Consider the following 20,501-nt stretch of genomic DNA (forward strand, 5'->3'; position numbering starts at 1 on the left):
TTTGCAACCAGAGTGTACATTTGAAGTGTAGGAATCATATGTGTTAATTCCCACTTGAGATATTGTAAGAGTGTAAGGCATTTGCCTGCGTCAGATCTGTCTGGCTATATTTGCAGTAATGTTCCAGTATGTCTTAATTGACTTCGGTGTTACTACTCCAGAGTCCTTGCTAGAAGAAATTAAGAGGAACTGCCTGCTGGATTAGAGAAGGGGCACATTTAGTTTAGAATTATGCCTCCAATAGTGGAGTCTAGAATTGCCTCCTACAGTGGCCAGACAAATGGTATAATATGGTTTGGCAAAATACTCTTCTTAAGATGTTGTGGTCTTTCTAGTACATATAGTTACAGGAATCAATAATCACTTGTGTTAAGCTAATGCATAATTGACAGTGCCAGACCTTAGCAGCAGTATTTAGAGTGTTTATGATTTTAAACTCTAAGTCAAATTTTACTAATTTTCTCTAAGTGACCTTTAATATTACTGATTGGAAGCTATTTATGTGTTCTAAAAATTCATCTAATGTTCAAGAAATGGGATTATTATTTCCCCTTTTATAAATATTACTCTCTCCATTCATGGTCGCCTGAAACACAAGGGTTAATATAATCTGCAGTTATAGTAGTCACTGAAACAAGTATACCATGAGTAATGGTTGTGGTGATCTATTTTTATGAATGCAGATATACCCTTGGCCATCTGTTAATCAGCTCCTCATTATGCCTTTTAAACATTCATTTTTTGCTTACAATGACATAACTAAGTATCCTTGAAGTTAATCATGTGCAATTCTGTTTAGCTATTCAGTTTCAACTGATTATCTCCTTCATGCGTTCTTTTCTGTGATCTATGGAACTAGAGCAGCAGTAAACTGATTTCTCTGCTCCTCTTCCAAAAGAAGATTATTGCTACAGCCAGAGTGGCTCCATGGCAAATCCAGACAGATAGCCATGCAAAATGGTGAAGGTATAATTGTGAAAGGTTCTTTCACATGTACTAAATACTGCATGGCTACAGTTCTTTGTTCAGCTGTTAATAACATATGCCACAAATCAAAAGGAAAGTTGAAGGTAGCAAAGTTGTAAGGAGCATTGATTGAAATATGATGTCACACTTACATTGTTGCTTCTCCAAGTACAAATCGTTAACCGAATCTAGCTAGAGAGCATGCATGTACTAAAGCAGGCATTTTATCCCAAGCTGGATGAGGAAACCTGTGTGCTATAGACAGAGTTAACATTTCCTACTCATCCAATCCAGTAGCTGGGACTGTGCAATGATATTCCAGAAAATTGGTGGTAGCATCAACCGGTCTGTCAGGATAGAAAGAAAAGAGCTGGATTTAGTCCATTTAATCAGACCCCTGATTAGCATGGCGGTGCATAGCCCTAACTACTGTAATCACTTCAGGAAAATTCCAAAGCATTTTGAAATCTGTCTTAATGATTTGCAACTGGATGACAATAGTATTCCAGACTCTTTTTAATGTACGTCAGTTTTATATCAGAACTTTGGAAGAAGGCTTCTGAATAAGCGGATTTTAAAAAATAATTAGGATATGTTCATTACACATTCTCCTTGTTCAAATTAGTGCAAGAAACAAAACAACACAATAATATTAGCATTAATTCTGAAATAAGTGATAAAGAGCCTATCTGTCCATATGTTAAAAGTCATAAACAGAAGCATTTGTTAAGAAGAAGAAGAATATTTTGTCAGGCGACTATATCTTACACCAATAGTGTACTTTTGGACCAACATAACATTGCCAGTCATCAGAAGCTGTTGTCACCATCTAGTTGCAACTTTACATAGCATTTGTGGAATTGAAAACATGGTAGCTAGGAGAAAAAGTATCTGCAGAAATTAACCCAAGACCTAGAATCTGAATGTTAACTTGACCAAGTAGAGCACTCACTGTGGAACAGAATACAGACACCAGTCAGTAACTAACCTGATTCCTTTCTCTATTCCTCTATGCAGTGATATTGATTTGGCTGGATAGAAGGTGGGTGACGCAATTACATATACTTGATATAGGAAATGTATCATCACAACTGAGCCAAAGTTAAGCACTTTGAAATTCAGTTGAGTTTAGTTAGTTATAAAGTTAAGAAGGTGCTCTGTTCCCATTCAAATCAGTGGAAATTGTGTTTAATTTGTGCTAGATTGTGCAAGTGATGTTACATAATAGGGATGTTGTTGTGGGGGAGTTGTTGCTGCTGCTGGGTTTTTGTATCTTTATTACAGATCTTGTTGTGATTTATCTGGAAATCGTTCAGTCTGGTTGTGTATTTTTTAACATTTAATTTATTGTTTATGGCTACTTTTGTTATGTTGTAGTTATGCATTTTTTCATGTTGTAATCCACCTTGAGCATGGTTTGAACTGTAGAAAGGCAGCATGCAAATAAAATTATGGCTGTATGTACAGTGGTACCTTGGTTCTCGAACTTAATCTGTTCAATACCCAAAACCGTTCGAAAACCAAGGCATGACTTCCAATTGGCTGCAGGAGCTTCCTGCACTCAAGCAGAAGCTGTACGGACGTTCGGCTTACTTCCGGGTTTGAGGCATTCAGGAACCAATTAGTTCGACAACTAAGTCATTTGAGAACCAAGGTACCACTGTATGTACAGTGGTACTTCGGGTTACATACGCTTCAGGTTACAGACTCCGCTAACCCAGAAATAGTACCTCAGGTTAAGAACTTTGCTTCAGGATGAGAACAGAAATTGTGCTCCGGCGGCAGCAGGAGGCCCCATTAGCTAAAGTGGTGCTTCAGGTTAAGAACAGTTTCAGGTTAAGAACGGACCTCCGGAACGAATTAAGTACTTAACCTGAGGTACCACTTTATGTATTTAAACTTCCACTGGTAAAAACTACAGTTCAGAAATTAGAGCCTTAACACCTGTCTACTTCTGGAAGTATAATAAGCATATATAGCCATGCCTAAAATTGGGTGAATTAAGTAGCTAAGAATCTAATTGGTACTTAGCCAATGGAAATTACATAATAGGTAGCTACCTAATAGGAAACAGCATTTAAATACAGTTCCCAATTATGTATCACTTTGCCTTTATTTTTTTGCTTTGATAAGTAATAGTGTTTAAAGTAAAGGTCTGATAATATTCTTCATATTTATGGTTCAGAAAAAATACATTTTCTTTCCAGAAAGACACACGAGCAAGTCAAATTAATTTTTAGAATTGAAAGAAAATTATTAAGTAATGCAGAAGCAAAGCGTCAGAGGAAATGACCCACGAGAAAATAAAAGGCTTATTGAAAAAAGTAATCTGGCATTTGAATAAACTTAATGTGCTTCTATTCACTTTAGAGCTTTTGTGGAGTATAATGCATGAGGGGGAAATTGTGTGGGAAAAAATAATGTATGAAATACAAAACAGACTATAATGAATTGAGCATTTTATCTTAACATATAAGGACAGTGCTTCAGAGGCAGGTGCTGTAGCACAGTGTTGCTCACATATGGAGAATAACCTCATACAGTTGTCCAGATAATTGTTGGGCTTTTAAGAATATAAGATGAGCCCTTTGGGTCAGGCCAGTGGCCCACCTGGTCCAGCATCCTGTTCTGAGAGTGGCTGACCAGAAGCCCATGGAAAACCTGCAAGCCAGACAGGAGGAACATAGCACTGTCCACCTTTGATTTCCAGCAACTGGTATTCAGAGGCACAATGCATCTTACAGTGGATGTAGAACACAGCCATCATGGCTTGTAGCGGCTGATAGCCTTGTCTTCCATCTGCATGACAAGACAGATATGAAGATACATCTCCATTCATACTATGAACCTTTTAAAAGGCCCTGGTTCTCCACATGGAAGCAAAGGATAGGAGAGCTGTCCTTGGTGCTGTAACAACTGACTTATCATGGTGCCGCAGATTTCCTTGCATCTTTTCAACATAAGTATACCTTCAGTGCTATGTGGAAAAACTATTATAGAACTCTTAGTAACATCAACCATAATTCAAGAGATTAACATAGCTACACCTCTGAAAATCGCTACAGTGGAAGGCACCAGAGTTAGCCATATGGAGTGGGTATCCATCACTGAATAATTTCTAAGTTTTTAAGGTGCCAGGAGACTAATACAGTTACCCTTCTGGAAATAATAAGCTTACACCTTCATTTGGTGATTTTGCACTCACTGCCTACTGACATTGATGTGTAACTCAGTCATGTGAAAGGATCTAATGCGTGTTTAGCTTTGAGACACTAGAGGACTTCCTGTCTTTAGACTTACGTGTGACCTAAGACCAGTTGAGGTTTATATACAGGATGCTGCATGAATCTTATTCTGAATCTTTCAAGACCTACTACTAATGAATGAGGTGAACTATTGAGATAATTATTTTAGTTTTCCTGGGGCATGCAGAAAAGCACATTCCACTAGCTCTTGCCTGGGAGATTACAGTAGTTGAAAAGATAATGACACATGCTGTAAGTAAGGAATTTGGCGGTTGGGATAGTCAAAGAAAATATAAATGTTTAGTTTTCTATGAAGAAGAAATTACTGAAGTGGGGAAGTTCTTATGGGTGAACTGGAAAAAGAAATGGCAAATAATAGGAAGAGTATTATTCCCCTATTTCTCAGAGCACAAAGGGAGAATGCCTTGTATCTCTTGCAGTTTTAACTTAAACTATGTTGTTATAATTGAAACTCAGCCAGGCCTCTGTTGGGAAGCAGTCAACAATAGGTATTGATGAGCTCCTAATTCCTCGCTGTTTTGCATTTGAGAAACTAATTATTGTAATATCTCTTTGCAGTCAGTCTTATAAGCAGCTTCCTCATTCAGCTATTCAATTTTCCAAGCCTCTAATGCGACAGAGAAGAAAAATACATAGGGAATATATTCATCTTCTTGAATCTTAAATATTTTCGAGACTTTGAGAGATGTGGCTGCCTTAAGGGTTTTCTTTCCTCCTAAAATAATCTCCATAATTTTTAAAAGAACAGTGCATCTGCTAACATTGATATGGAAATAAATATTTTCCTGTTTAAAATGGCATTAGTTCAGCTTCTAGAACCATAGGAATAAATAAAACTCACAAATCCCATCATTATTATCAATAATATTAATATATGCAGCAAGTGAGATTTGTTAGCAACCCCAAAGAACAAAAGGACCTCTTTGTTTAGCCAATGTCTAGCATCCCATTTCATGGCTTTTGACTGATACAGTACATCATCTGGCACTGTGGAAAGTTCAGCGTTTAGGATATCAATACATATCCATTGTATGTAAAACATTTGTGAACCAATAGAACAGAACTTTCCAAACTGTGTGTTACGACACTTTAGCGTGTCAACTGCATTGTGTAGGTATGTCGTGCAAGCGTTCTCCACACTCCTCCCAGGGCTGGAAAGGGATTAGTTTAACCTCCAGTTTACTAGTAAAACTGAATTATTGTATTGCAAAATGATGCAAAACTGAATTACTGCATTGTGAAATTATGTATGTCTAAAAAGTGTGGCACCAGCACGAAAAGTTTGGAAAGCTCTGCAATAGTATATTCTGGTGTAATCTGTGAGGCAGAAACAGAGCTCTGTGCACCACTGCCAGATTAGAAAGCAAAGTATAAAAGATGCAGCACACAGGATTGTGTCTGTGTCTGTCTGTCTCTCTCACACACAGAGAGATTCCAACTCTGGATTTGCATTTGTAGTGCTGAATGTTGTGTCAGCCTGCTTTGACAATGCTCCCAACTGTGTGGGTGCATGGATTAAATGCAGGCCCCTAATTTTTTCTCCCTGTTTGTTGGGAAGGAAAGTAGTTGATTTTGGTATAATTAACTATATTGATAACAGAAATGCACCCATAGAGGCACAAACATTCTGTGCCAATGCAAGACGTCCAGTTAACTCACTAAGGCGACTTACCTGGGAGTAAGGCCCATTGAATTAAAGAGAACTTATTTCTGAGCATTGGTTAGGATGCACCTGTAATTTACCTGGTATTTCTAAAATGTATAACCCACACCTTTAGTGTCAATTGGCATTTCCAGGTTTACAAACAAAATAAATTGGCATTTCCAGGTTTACAAACAAAATAAAAAAGTGCTACAAAACATCCACACAACTATAACAACACCAACAATAATTATTGTACTTCTCTACTATTATAATAGTAATAGTTCCAAACTATTATAATAGTAGAGAAACCAAAATACAACAAATCTGCCAGTAAAAACAGAAGCTGACAACAGCATAAAAGGGCTTAACAACATTAAAATTATGCTAAAAGACCAGGAAAATGTTCTAAGGCTCTTAACCAAGAAAATATTAATTCATGCTGTTATTCCTCCAAGATGTGGGATTGACCCTAAGTCCAAATTGAGTATCAGGTTGAAGGATTAACTGTGAAATCTGAAATTGACTTTGGAATATGGGTGAAACCTGAACTTATAATAGCATTAATTAAGAATTTCCCAAGACTTCTAACATGCCTCTATCAGCAAAGTCTCCTATATCAACATTTTCCTTATTTCTCCTTAAATAATACCTTTATGCTGTGTCAGGGATAGGAGTTTTGTGGTATGATCAGATCCTGGCTCAAGGGAAATTGTTCTGGCATTGCATTGAAGTCAGACCCATTTAACCCCAGTTCAGTAAACTCCAGTAATAAAGGATTACATTATACACTATCAACTCTGGGTTTCATTTGACAGTTCTCATCTGGTGCTCATTTTCATCAGAAGGGTGGGATATTAATGTTTTAATTATACGTTTTCCCCAACATGCATTATGGGTAGTTAAGTTTTTTTTAAAACATTAACATAATATACTCTTTTCACTTGTTTAAATGTCTTGAGAAATTAAAACTAAACCTGTATCAATAAATAATTCAGGTTTATGGTTCAGCTACTGCTCTCCTTTCAAATTCTTTGTTGACTTGCAACCGTATTGTAACTTATCTAAATTTTACAGTCCGTTATTATTTTGTGCAAACTAAAGCAACAATTAATTAGAACAACTTGTGTGCACATAATTTTGTTGTCAAATCATTATTATGAATCCATTAATTCAGATAACAAGTTAATGCACAAAACAAGCTTGAATGAGTTTTAATTCCACATGATTAGCTCTCATTTGGTACGTTGCTATGAACTCTACAGTCTTTTTGTGAGCAGACAGTTACCTCTTGCTGTGTGCAATTGAAATCCAAACCTTTGGGGATTATCATACAATGTATGGAATCTATAACAAAATGTTGCAGTGTAGAGTGCTCCTTTTCATTATATCTGACAAAATGCTTAATATTCTTCCCCTCTCCTCAGGAGTCCCCCCCCCCAAGATTTTTTGTACATCTGTAATCCTTTGGCTCTCCCATACCTTGTAATACCCTTGTGTGGATGGTGCTAATTGAGTAAATGTACTAATTTGGCTATGTAATGATTGTCACCAACCCCAAACTTAAGAAATTGCTGGAATAATTTACTTTAACAGAAAATGTAATCAGTTGTACATTTTCCATACACTTGTGGTGTGCTATCACTGAACATTTTTTAATGTAACCCAAAAGGAATATTTGCATTGCAATCTTATTTACTATCATTTGGAGATGCTGGATTAAAACTTAAGAAACTCATCAAAATAGGATTTACTAGGTGAAAGAGAGATCCCTAAATGTGATGTTACATACACATGAAAAATTACAAGACAAGCTACTTTGACTAGGAAAGACAATAAATTTTTGAAGAAAGATACATGGGAGTATAACTGTCTTAGTTTGGCCAGCATATAGGTTACAACACTGCAGCTAGTAGCCTTATTAGCTTTCAGGATGTGGTTAAAAACATCACAAAACACCAGTGTTGGCTTTTATCTTATTAAGCCAGGAATAGGCAAACTCGGCCCTCCAGATGTTTTGGCACTACAGTTCCCATCATCCCTAGCTAACAGGACCAGTGGTCAGAGATGATGGGACTTGTAGTCCCAAAACATCTGGAGGGCCAAGTTTGCCTATGCCTGTATTAAGCCAAAATCGGCACTGTAGCTTCAGAACAAATGAACAAGAAACATTATGTTCCACTGTGTAGCACCATGGACAGCACCCAATCACATCAAAATGTATGCTTATATTTCTTTAGTTGTGCCTATTCTTTTCTAAAATAGAATAATTATTAATATGATTTATTTATTAAATTTCTATCCTGCCATTTCTCCCAAAGGAGTCCAGGGCGGCAAATGACAAAACAGCAGAACAAAAAAATAAATTAAACAATATAAAAAGGTTAAAAATATTTAAATAATAATTTAAAATAGGATATTTATTAATAATATCATTATATTTTCTATTACTCCTATATTAAATTAAAAATCAGAAAACAAAATACTAGAATATGTGGACTGTGTGCAGTTCAGCTCTATACATAGTAGAGCCACTGAAATTAGTGAGCTTCAGTCACATCCATTTAATTAAATGAGTCTATTTTCATGCAGTTCTTAACGGCTTATTATGTACACACTGGTATGATCCTGCAAAGTATTTCCTGTGTTCTTATTGTGAAGGAAATGCTTGTTCTTTGAAGTAGGCTAGCATTTGCCTATTTAGAAAGCCCTTCTTCAGAACTAACAGCAACAATAACCCAATTTGTTGTCCTCCATAGATGGAATTAATGTTTGGTAATATTGTTTCTGGCCTTATATGGAGTCATACTACTGGTCCATCTAGCTCAGCATTGCTCTACGCTGATTTGCAGTGGCTCCACAGGCTGCAAATGATAGTACTTCTCTTTTCCACCTGGAAATACTGGGGTTGAACCTGGTTTTTGCTGTTACGTGCACAGAATGTATTTAACCCTTACCATATATGGGAATGTATACCTATGTACAGTGGTGCCTCGCAAGACGAAAAGAATCCGTTCTGTGATTCTCTTCGTCTAGCAGTTTTTTCGTCTTGCGAAGCAAGCCCATTGACGGATTAGCGGATTAGCGCCATTAGCGGTTTTTAGCGGCTTATCTGCTGATCGGATCAGCTGATAAGCGGCTTAGCGGCTTAGAAAAAGGGGGGGAAGGAAAAAAACCAGCAGGCACTCGCAAGACATTGTCTTGCGAAGCAAGCCCATAGGAAATTCGTTTTGCGAAGCACCTCCAAAACGGAAAACTCTTTCGTCTAGCGAGTTTTCCGTCTTGCGAGGCATTCGTCTTGCGGGGCACCACTGTACAGTGGTACCTCGGGTTGCATACGCTTCAGGATACAGACACTTCAGGTTACAGACTCCACTAACCTAGAAATAGTATCTCGGGTTAAGAACTTTGCTTCAGGATGAGAACAGAAATCGCGCAGCAGTGGGAGGCCCCATTAGCTAAAGTGGTGCTTCAGGTTAAGAATAGTTTCAGGTTAAGAACGGACCTCCAGAACGAATTAAGTTCTTAACCCGAGGTACCACTGTACCACAATAATTAGGTTGAGAAAATATATTGAGTCAGTGTGTAGGAGTGGTTAGACTGTCAGAATATAAATGAGGAGTTCAATCTATACTCAGCTGGGTGACTTTGGATCAGTCATTGTCTTTCAGCCTATCATATCACAAAGAATTGTTATGACAAAAGGGTGAGTCATATACATGTCTACTCACAGAAGTTTCTCAATTCTGCTGTTTGACAATTATTTATTATTTTTACCCCATGCTTAGGGGTAAATGTTCTCCATCACACATCTTCTATTGCACAGTGGTCTTGCACAAAATCTCCTGGAACACCTCCCAAGATCGGCTCTTTCTTTGCTTTATGATTGAATCAGTTCTCAGGTCTTTGCCTTGCTATTCTTTCGGTCCCCTGCAAGTGGTTGCTGGCACTTTGTAACTGCACTGAAGGCCTTCTTCTCCATTAACTATGAGGCTGTGGCTGACTTACAACTCTGATGAGGCTAGCTGATTCCCCAAATCACCTCCAAACTTTGCTAATTTCTGCTTCCAAATAAACTTAACAGTTTTGTTGGGTGGAAAGTGGCACAGCTGGTTCAAATAACAGACTCAAATATAAACCTTAATGAATTACAATTGTAACTATACATTCTGCCACACATCTGCACCTGATGTGCGGTAAACTCAAATCTTCATTTTGACTTGATCAGATGATTCAGATATGCAAGTTACACCAGTTTAGTCATTTGAACAGAAAGAAGACAACAAAGCAGGCTTGCACTAACAAAAATGTTAGCATACTAGCAGTGATCGCTGGAGTAAAATGTCAGCTGGAGACCAGTTCTCTACCCTCAGAAATACTAATAGAGTTGTTGATGGTGACTGATCAACCTGAAAGTGAATTGCAAGGAATATACACCACCATACAGAACCCAAGGCTGATTGATTCTGATTGGCTCTTTGGGTGGATTCACATTTACCATATGGTTATTGCTTTAAAATTCTTCCTGTATTCATTTTAATTACATGCAGAGCTAGTTGTTTATAGAGTCTGGCTGGTGCTGCATCATGATCAAATGGGTCAATAGACATTGATAGCTGACATGCTGTTTTAGGAAAAGCATATTTACTTCACACTGTGTAGCATCAACAAATGTCCAGTGAACGCTATGTGGCCTGTAAAGTATTTTTGGGCCAAAAAGTTATTTTCATTGTGATAACCATAGTTTTTGCTTCTTCTTCTTTTCTTGAACATTTTCTTGACATCTTGGCTGCCAGTCCTGGAATACCTGCTCCCAGTTATTATATGGCTGCCCTTATGGATCAGGTAAGCAAGGTTTTCCAGAAGGAAAAATAAGAATAGTGGACTGGAAAATTGTGAAAACGTAGTTATAAATTATGGCTTAAAATCATTAAGTAACCCCACATTTTCTGTTTATCCAGCCTTTTTTAAATAGGTTTGTCTCCTTGAATTTGATATTGTGTGCTTGCAGTAACAAAGTGCTTGGTCATCTTGGCTCGCTGTGTTACAATGTCCATTCACTATGTCATATATAACCAGCAACCCACCAACTCCCCCAGCACAGTACTTGGCTGCAGATGTCTTCAGACTGCAGTCTCACATTCATTCCTTTGCCAAGCTCTCAATTTTGATCAGGAATTTATAGCTAAGTATGAGATTCTGGTACCCTCAGCTAGGAATCTAACAATAGAAACATAGTGATAGATGGGATTTACCAGTTTTCACTATATAAACCTGTGTCATATTGCTATTTGTATTTTTTCCTTACAGATATCTGAAGGGAACATTTGAAATGTAATTCTTGAGTGAAAACAAACAAACAAACAAACAAAAAATCATTCATTTGGCATCTGGTGGAGCTAAATATTTCATACAAAGAACTGTGTTATTGTGCAGCCTAAATAATAAATGGTTGCTATGTTTGCTTTAATGGCTCACATATTACTCTGGCATAAAATTATCTTTCAAAATGTTGCATATTATGCAGGCGATTTTACTATGTCCATTTTTATGCTATACTCAGTCACCTTAACTGCGTATGAACTGTTTTATTCCCACATTTGCAATGGCCACTAATTTTTAGCAAACAAAAATTGATGATTTATCATATTGTTGTTTGAATCCCAATTTCTGAGTGGCAAAAGACTCCAAGGGTTCCAGCATTTACCCAGTTTCAGTGGAATGAAGGTCAATGGTGTCTTTAGGATATACAATTTAATTTACAGATCTATCTATCTCCCCTGAGCAAGGGGAAGGGGGCACAGCATCAACACTCCAACAAACCTTGTCTCCTTATTAGGCTTCTGGAGTGAAAAGCCCGTGTCTTGTCAGCTCCCATTGTCACTCAGTCTCTCACACAAACCAGCTCTCCTATTGTTCTGCTTACAAAATGATGTTGTATCTAGTCAGGTGAATAAGTGGGGGAAATGCCCACCCCCTGCTGGAGAGCACCAACACTTGGCTGCTGCTATGGCAACATGACCAACCCTTCAGTTATGGAGATAGGTTGTTGAACTGGCCATCAGCTTGAGAAAAATGCACTTTGCCCCTTCCATGTCCTCCTGTTCTCTCTCATTCTCTTTGTGTTATTCCTTAGTGAGCCTATCATTTAAAAGTGATTGCCCATGCACATACAGAAAAGCACTATTTCAAGTCTCACCCATGAGGCACACTGAAGCAGGCAGCTGCCTCAGGCAGCAGAAGCCCACTGGGGTGGTAACCCCCATGGGCGCCCCATTGGTCGCTGGAAAACTGGTGGCAGCGGTGATCTGGTGAGCTCTTGTGAGAACATGCTACTGCCACTGCCACTTCTCAGTTTTCCGGCAGTGGGGTGGGCCGATAAGCGTCATCCTCGCTTCTCCTGTGGTTGTGGTGAGCCACCACTGGAACCGGTGTGAGAGAGAGAAGCCATGCAACCTCGGATTTGGGAGGTTCTTTTGTGGAGTGGCAGCAACCAGGTGAGGCATCACCTTCTTGTTTTGCCGGGCCACCCCTGCACTAGCTGTACCATTTAAAAATGACACCATTAAATAACATTGAGGTCTCTTCTTCATGAAAGGGCACAGTTACAAAAGTAGAGTTACATGACAGAACTGTACGAATGTACCCTGACAAGGCTGGTCAAAGACATTGTAGTGCCTGAGGCAAACCGCAAAATGGTGTCCCCCTTCCTACCAAGGAAGGAGGAGTGAGTGAAGATGTACACTAGGAACAAGGAGGGAATAAAGATCTATAGTGGGATCTGCTGCCCCTGTGGATCCTGCCGCCTGAGGTGGTTTCAGCACTTTGCCTTGTGGGTGGGCCGGCCTTGCCTCATGCTGATGGTGCCCATCAAAAAAATGTACCTGAGAACGTCCCGTTCCCATGACAGTAAATGCTCTGCAGTGAAGCGTGGCTGGTGTAAATGGCTTTCCTTACCAAATGGCTGGAGGGAGGTCGCAGCAGTCTGGTGAGAAGTGGGGATGCCCCCCCCCCTGTTTTTTCTTGCAGCTGTTTTTTCTTGCAGGGAGGTTTTGTTTGTTTCAGTTGTAAATGAAGCCTTCCCTAGGAATTTCTCCCTCAGCAAGGTGTGCACAGCAGGACTGGCCTGGCTAGCCGCCTCAGTGGCAACAGAGGACCCCGAGATGGCAGCTTAGCCGAGCGCCTCAGTGGCTGAGCAGTGCATTCTGGGCGGGCCCTCAAGGTACATATGGCAGAGCTTGCTGGTGCCTCAGTGGAAACAGAGGAGCCCAAGGTGGCGGCTTAGCAAGTCTGTGTGCCTTGTTGGTTGGGCAGTGTGTTCTGGGCAGGCTGGTGAGGTGCTCACAGCAGAGCTGGCTGGTTGTTGAGGCAGCAACAGAGGAATGTGAGGCGGTGGCTTAGCAAGGCCGAGCGCCTCGTTGGCTGGGCAGCATGTTCTGGGCAGGCCGGCGAGGCGTGCATGGCAGAACTGGCCTGGCTGGTCACCTCAGCGGCAACAGAGGAGCCCAAGGCGACGGCTTAGCACGGCCAAGTGCCTCCTCGGCTGGGCAGGGTGCTCTGGGCAGGCCGGCGAGCGGCACACGGCAGAACTGGCCTGGCTGGCCGCCTCAGAGAAAGGCTGGGGCCGGGCGCCTTGGGGGTGGGGTGGGCAGCCGCTGGGCACCTTGTTTGAGCATTGTGCACTGGGTGGGCCTATCGACGGCCCGCCAATCCCAGGAGCGCACGAGGGCAGAGCCAGCCGGCTGCCTCAGCTACTGGTGCCCCTAGTGCCTACAGATAAGATGGCCCTGAAGGAGGGAATAAATATCTATACAGAAGTGTGATCTGCTGCCCCTGTGGATCCTGCCACCTGAGGCGGTTGCCTCACCTTGCCTTGTGGGTGGGCTGGCCCTGCCTCATGCTGATGGTGCCACACGTCAAAAAAATGTACCTGAGAACACCCCGTTCCCATGACAGTAAATGTTCTGCAGTGAAGCGTGGCTGGTGAAAAGGGCTTTCCTTACCAAATGGCTGGAGGGAGGTCGCAGCAGTCTGGAGTTTTTTTTTCCCCCAGTTGTAAAGGAAACTTTCCCTAGGAAACTGGCAGCATCTCTCCCTGAGGTAAAGCACAGATGATGGGAGGGGTTGTTTTGAAGAGGATTTTCCCGTGCTCCGGAGGGGAGGCAGGCGAGGCGGAGCGGGGGAGACCGGACGGCGAAGGGCTTTCCCGCCGAAATGAGCGCTAGTGGGCGCTGAGCCCTCGAGCGCCGCCGCCCTGTCGGAGGGTCCCCCTTTCATCTCGCCAGTGAAGCGGCTGGGCGTCCTCCGCGGCTCTGCCTGCTCACATTCACAGCAGAAGCAGCGGGCTTGGGCGGCTGCCACCTAGAGACCGGAGGGCGGGAGGAGCGCGGAAGAAGCGGCAGCGGCGGCGGCAAGCAGCGGCAGCAGCAGCCGACGGCTCCAGCGCTGTGCAAGCGAGAGGCAGGCAGCCCTTTCCCTCTTCTGCGCGACCCAGCGAGGAGGCGGCGGCGTGCCGAGCGCCCAGCCAGCCAGGCTTTGTTCCTCCAGCCAGTCTCTTTTCCCTCTTCGTGGCGGCCAAATGATGAACTTTCTGCGGCGCAGGCTTTCGGACAGCAGCTTCATCGCCAACCTGCCCAATGGCTACATGACCGACCTGCAACGGCCGGAGCCCCAGCAGCCTCCCCCGCCAGCCGCAGCCGCAGCGGCGGCGGCGCCTGCTTCCTCGTCGTCCTCGGCCTCGGCTTCCCCGGCCTCGGAGCGCAGGCAGCCTCAGCCGGCGGCAGCGCCGCCGCCCCAGCAGCCGCCCCAGCAGCAGCAGCAGCAGTCGGTGGGCAGCAGCTTCTTCAGCTCGCTCTCCAATGCTGTGAAGCAGACGGCAGCCTCGGCGGGCTTGGTGGACGCCGGCTCGTCCTCCTCGGCGGCTGCCAAAAAGTTCAAGCTGCTCCTGGTCATCGATGAGCCTCACACGGACTGGTAAGGTGCTCTTTCCTTCCCTCAGCCACCCCGCCACCCCTAGCTGCAAAGTGTCCGGATTGGTGCCTCTCCTCACCCCACCCGGTTCGGAGTGGCAGAAGGCGGGAAAAACGGCAAGCCCTAGTAGGCGCTACAGCCGTGCCTTAGTGCGCTGGAGAAAAGCCCGTGGGCTTTGAAGGAGCGCGGAGAAAATGCTTGTCACGGCGCCCACTGGGCTGCAGGGAGGACGAGGGGGGACGGGACTCGAATGCCGCTGTGTTGAGGCAGCAACAGGGCATAGGAAAGGTGGGCTGTCTGTGTGCTGAAACGGCAGAGAAAGGGTCACCTCCCAGCTTTACTCTGCATGCAAAAGAAACAACAAAAAACAAAACCCAACCTTCAACGTGGGGGGAAAAGCCAACGGACCTGCCTGTAGATTGTCACGTGCCGCTATTATGCATGTGCATATTTGGCTGGGAGTACATGTGCTGGGAGCTTCCAGCTGACTGCAGCTTCCCAGCGCGCAACACGCTCGGTGAATTTACACCAGTACCATCACCCATGGCGGCCTTTGTGTACAGATTCCCTGCAAGGTTTTCGCAGGGGCTGAGGGAAGTGTTCATTAAACCATGCAAATGTATCTGTGGTGCTTAGTAACACCAGAGATGGAACCTGTGAGACAAGGCGTGTGAGACTGGTGTGTTCCCAGATACAGTATAAGTTTTAAAACCACTATGTACAATTTCCCTAAATATTGTGAACATGCTCTCTATTTGAACAGAGACAAGCTTTTATCAGATTCGTTCCAAACAGATGAGAGTAACTTCATCAGATCTGGAGTGTTTGGATTTTAGTCCTATTTAACATAGTTGTTTCCACAAAATATGAATAGTGACTGCTAGATCACTGGCATGTATCCTGTGTGAAAGCAATTTTATTGTACATTGTTTTGACAAGATATTAAACCTCAGTTTACAAAAGGGATGTGAAAAGGTGAGGTCTTACAACAGCAAAAAATAACCAACCTGGATGTAAAGTATCAAGAGAAGTTTTCAGTTATCTGATTTTGGAGCTAGTCTGTTTTCCTTGAGGCTCTGGAAAAGATTTACATAGTGAATTTGGGGATGATCTGTGAGTACCTGATGCGGCACTATTACTGAAGCTGACAGGTGTGGATCTGATCAGCTATCTAAATGAAAGATGATTGGGAGCTCTGTGGAATATAAGGATTTGTAATGTATTTTTAAAAAGAAAGAATGTTTATACAGTGTTGGCCATGAGGTCAAATGTGCTGCAGATTATAACACAAACGATTGCTTTGTACAACACTTTAAATAGCATGCCTTTCCTGTGTACCTGACAGCCATGTTTATGTGTCCACTCTAGTCACAAAAGCATATGTTTCAATACATGTCTTAGTCTTTACAGTACCATGATAATCCAGTGCTATGCATGTCCACTTGGAAATAATCTCCACTGTGGATGGTGGTCCTTGCTTCCTAGTAAGCGTGAATAGGATTATACACAATTACCTGGCAGTAAGGCTGCAAATCTAATCCCATTTACCTGGGAGTATGCTCCATTGAATTCAATAGGACTTACTTCTGAGTAGATTGTTAGGATTATGCCTTTAGTCTCTTTAAACTCAGTGGGGTATGCATCGGATTAAACATGCATAGGATCACAGTGCTCTTTTGCTGCAATACACTAACATTCCTGCTACTTTGGATGTTTGTGGTGTGCATGAAAATTAATAGAGGTTTTAAAACAGTGATAAGCACTGAACATACAACTGCTCGCACCTTTCATTTTCTATCTGCCTGCACTGTGTAATGTGGTTATTGTGGAAATTAAAGCAAAAACAGTTAATGGTTCAGTATTTGATTTAGATTATCTTGCCTTGGTTTCCCCCCTCTGGTATTATGTGCAAATGATAGTTCTAGATAATGAACTAATACAGCTCACAGCAAGAAATCTTACTTTTTAACTCAAAATGATAGTGTGAATTTAAAGGAAAATGTGCTACCACAAGATGTGGTGATAGCAACTGGCTTATAAGCATGAATAAATTCAAAAACAGGACTATTTATGGTTATTAGCCATGATAGTTAAATGGAGCTTTCATGCCAGTAGCATTTGGAGTACTAAATGCTAGGGACAAATAAAAGGAGATCCTTCATGCCTTGCTTAAGATGTTCCAAAGATGTTTGAATGGCTGCCTGTTGAAAATGAGATGCTAGGCTAGAGGGGCCTTGGTCTGATAGTCTAACTCGTAAACCAAATCCTGGGTACTTTTGCTTCAGTGACAGCAACTGTCAGACATTTCCCAAGGTGGCATATCCCTTTGGTTTCTGTGCAGCAACACAGCATGTGCATTTTCCCACCAGACTAGTGATGCTTATGTACCTTTGAGTATTGCCTCCTGCTATTCATGTTTCCTATTTTCAAAATCTCTTAAAATTCATATCTCTATTACAATAGATTCCAAGGTACACTGGATTTTATTTTTATGGCAATCATAGTATAATTCACCAACATTTGGTTAAAGGAACACTCTGTTCCGGATCTAGATAATAAACTGTGGTTTAGGAAATGTCAGCTGTGGTGTCCCTCTGTTAAATATGTCTGTTTTATGTACCTGAGTAATTCTATTTAAGCTCTATATTTGGAAGGCTTTTTTAAAGGCAGAGGTTCTGTTTGCAGAAAAACTTATGAAGATTTGCTAGATTTGTAATGGAGAAATGAAATTGCATATTACATGGAATGCAATTGTCTCATTAGGAAATATATTTTCATAGTAAACATAAATGAGTATCAGTTTGTTTGACCATATGAATCAAATTAGAAGAAACTATATTTTAATTTACTACAATCTTTTCTCTTTGGGTTAGAATAAAACAGCAGCTACAAATGGTTTGTTTAACTACTGGTACATTAGCCCCTGGTGAAGCCTCTTTGTGTGCATATCTAGATAACGCAGTAGGAACATTTATGTTACAAGGTCAGAACTATTTTATCTTGCATTCAAAATTGGTTCCTTAGACTTGTGCATCTTGGTGTGTGAATCTACTGTTCTTATCCCATCAATGTGATAAGAGGTCTGCTAATTCTAAAGCACCTACGGTACATCTAGGTTTGCCAGGTAAAAACCCTTAGACGATTTCTGTCCTCCTAAGTGTTGCATAAAAGAGAGAATCCCCACCAGGTATAGTTCTCTGCCAGTATAAGTAGTGTGGGGTACATCTACAGGAGTGGTATCACTCAAGCACTGGGTTTGACTACTTGCTCAGCAGCAAGTCTGTCAGCATAATATTCAATAGGTAAAGAGGCAGGTGTGTCTGTGGGTATCTGGAGCTTTTCTACTCCAGCTGAGGCTGGTTCCCTTCAGAGAATACCTCTACCCTTAGATCTGCTGTTCCTGAGAACTACAGAGGATAACTACGCAAGAAGATTCACTAGTCATTCGCTTTGAGAGTATTTGTGGTATCAGCAGCCTATATCCCAATTCTACCTCAGCTTATTACATAATTATAGTCAATGTGCCATAATTGACAGAGGTTTGTGCTTCTTCACACCTTGTGTTTCTGCTTCCTCCCATGAAGAGTCTGGAAAGAACAGTTTGGTAATGCAGTTTGGTGTTTCTCCATTTCCATCCTACTTTAGTCAGTATTTTGGAACAAGTTTCCTTTCCCCTTTTTTAAATAAGTGCCTAACTATACACATAGTTTATGTTGACAAATAACTGGGAGTACTTGCTATGTTATAAAAGTAAGAATTTTGCTGCTCATACTTTATCTATCTGAGTATAGGTGAAGGAAGAAACAGGATAATTATGATATGTGGTCACCAGAATTGTTTAAACTGTGAAAACAAAAAATTGCTTCATTCTTGCTACCATGTGAAAATTGGTTGTGCTCTTGTAAAGTACAGTCATACCTAGAGTTACAGACACTTCAAGTTGCATTTTTTTGGGTTACGGATCGCTGAAACCCGGAAGTACTGGAATGGGTTACTTCTGGGTTTCTGTGGTCGCGCATGCGCAGAAGCACTAAATCGCGCTTTGTGGATACGCAGAAGCACCGAATTGCAACCTGCACGCGTGCAGACGCGGGTTGCAAACATGCATCCCACACGGATCACGTTTGCAACCCGAGCGTCCACTGTAATGCTGTCAATGGTCGCCAAAAGGATGCAGTAATGGGATGAGAGCTTAAGGAAATAAAAATTGGACTGTTTTTATCTTGAATGGTCACTGTTGGATATAAACATGTGTTTCTTTCTTCAGTAATAAACTAATTTAGAATAGATTTCAGCATGCTGGCACAGCACCATGATAATTATTATTCAAAATTGTCTTTCCAATCAATACATCATGCCCATATTGATATTTCTACAAACATTAATGTCTTGCTTATTTATATATACATACAATCATAACTGTAGAGTTGGAAGGTACTACAAGGGTCATCTGGTCCAACCCCCTGCATTGCAGGAATCTTTTGCCCAGTGTAGGGCTCAGGCCCACAATCCTGAGATTAAGAGTCTCATGCTCTGAGCTATAGCTAAGGTACTAGATGGATTGTACATTGCACCTGCTTTCTTTGGATTACAGTAGTTACTTAGGCTCAGCAAAGACAATTTTTGAATATTGCAATGCTGAAAACTATTGATTTTGTCCCCTGCCTATTCTATTGTGCAAAATGAGTTCACGCCAGTTCATACAGTATAGAAGAAATCATAGTAATTCAAAAGCTTATTATTACCACGATTGTCAAGCAGTTTGTTCTATAGCTCTCAAAATGAGTTTGCTACGAATCTTCCAAGATCACAACTTTATATTTAAGAGAGCTGATAATTGATGAAAACGGGGAAAGTTCTATATCTAAAACTCAGAAACAATTGATTGATTTTGCATATCAATGAGAAATTAGATGGGGAGAGTATTCAACCGCACAGCTGTCTTTTTAAGATTCATATTCAGAAGCGAAATCAAAGAAAAAAAAGAAAATGTTTAGCATCAGCTTTGGAATTGGGGGTAACCCATTTGTCTCAAGTTTTATAGGCCTAAATTTGGGCAATACAGTTGAGAGGTTTGTTGTCTTGAAGCTAAACTCCTACCCCTGCAAATATTTATTCTAGGATGAGCCAGAGCAAAGCTCTTCCTAGCACCTAGAACTAGGTATAGCCAGTCTTGGGCAAACCCCTACCTCTTGGGTTTCCTTGTTTGTGTTCCAGAAGCTGCAGCACACTGCCCATCTGCAGGGCAGGCCTTACTATTAGTAGGCAAAACTTGCAGATAGTTGCCTGGGTGACTTTTCCTTCTCAGTACTTCCTTCGTCTATGTGTTTCTCCATAATAGCAGTAGTGGGCAACTGAAGGCCCAAGGTTATAATGGTAAATGAGGTGATGAAAATGTTGAGTAATAAGGAATTGCAATAGCAGCAGAGGAATCCAATTAGGCTTCATAGTAAGCTAGAACACTGCTCTTAACTGGTCGCCGCCCAATCCAAGATAGATTGCAGAAGGAGCACTACTGCCATGCAGGTATGTTCAAAAAGACTTAAGAAATGGGTACCGAAATGCTTGTTTTGGTTAGAAGTGGGTTCTGGGTCTGAAAAGGTTAGAGGACAAACCATTGGGTTGAAAGGTTCAGGCTTCAGCTTCTAGTGTAGTTT

General features: G+C 41.5%; 1 protein-coding gene across 1 annotated transcript in view; it reads left to right on the forward strand.

Annotated features, from left to right (window-relative positions):
- The first annotated feature begins 13,916 nt into the window (after positions 1-13,916).
- Positions 13,917-20,501, forward strand: part of SYN2 (synapsin II) — a 146,512-nt gene continuing 139,927 nt past the window's right edge. The window contains exon 1 of the mRNA XM_083488996.1: positions 13,917-14,847. Within this exon, the coding sequence (XP_083345122.1) occupies positions 14,453-14,847 (395 nt within the window). The 5' untranslated portion in view covers positions 13,917-14,452. The remainder of the gene's footprint in view (positions 14,848-20,501) is intronic.

Source organism: Podarcis liolepis (genome assembly GCF_965112155.1).
Source record: "Podarcis liolepis genome assembly, chromosome: 2".
In the NCBI taxonomy this organism is placed as follows: Eukaryota; Metazoa; Chordata; class Lepidosauria; order Squamata; family Lacertidae; genus Podarcis; species Podarcis liolepis.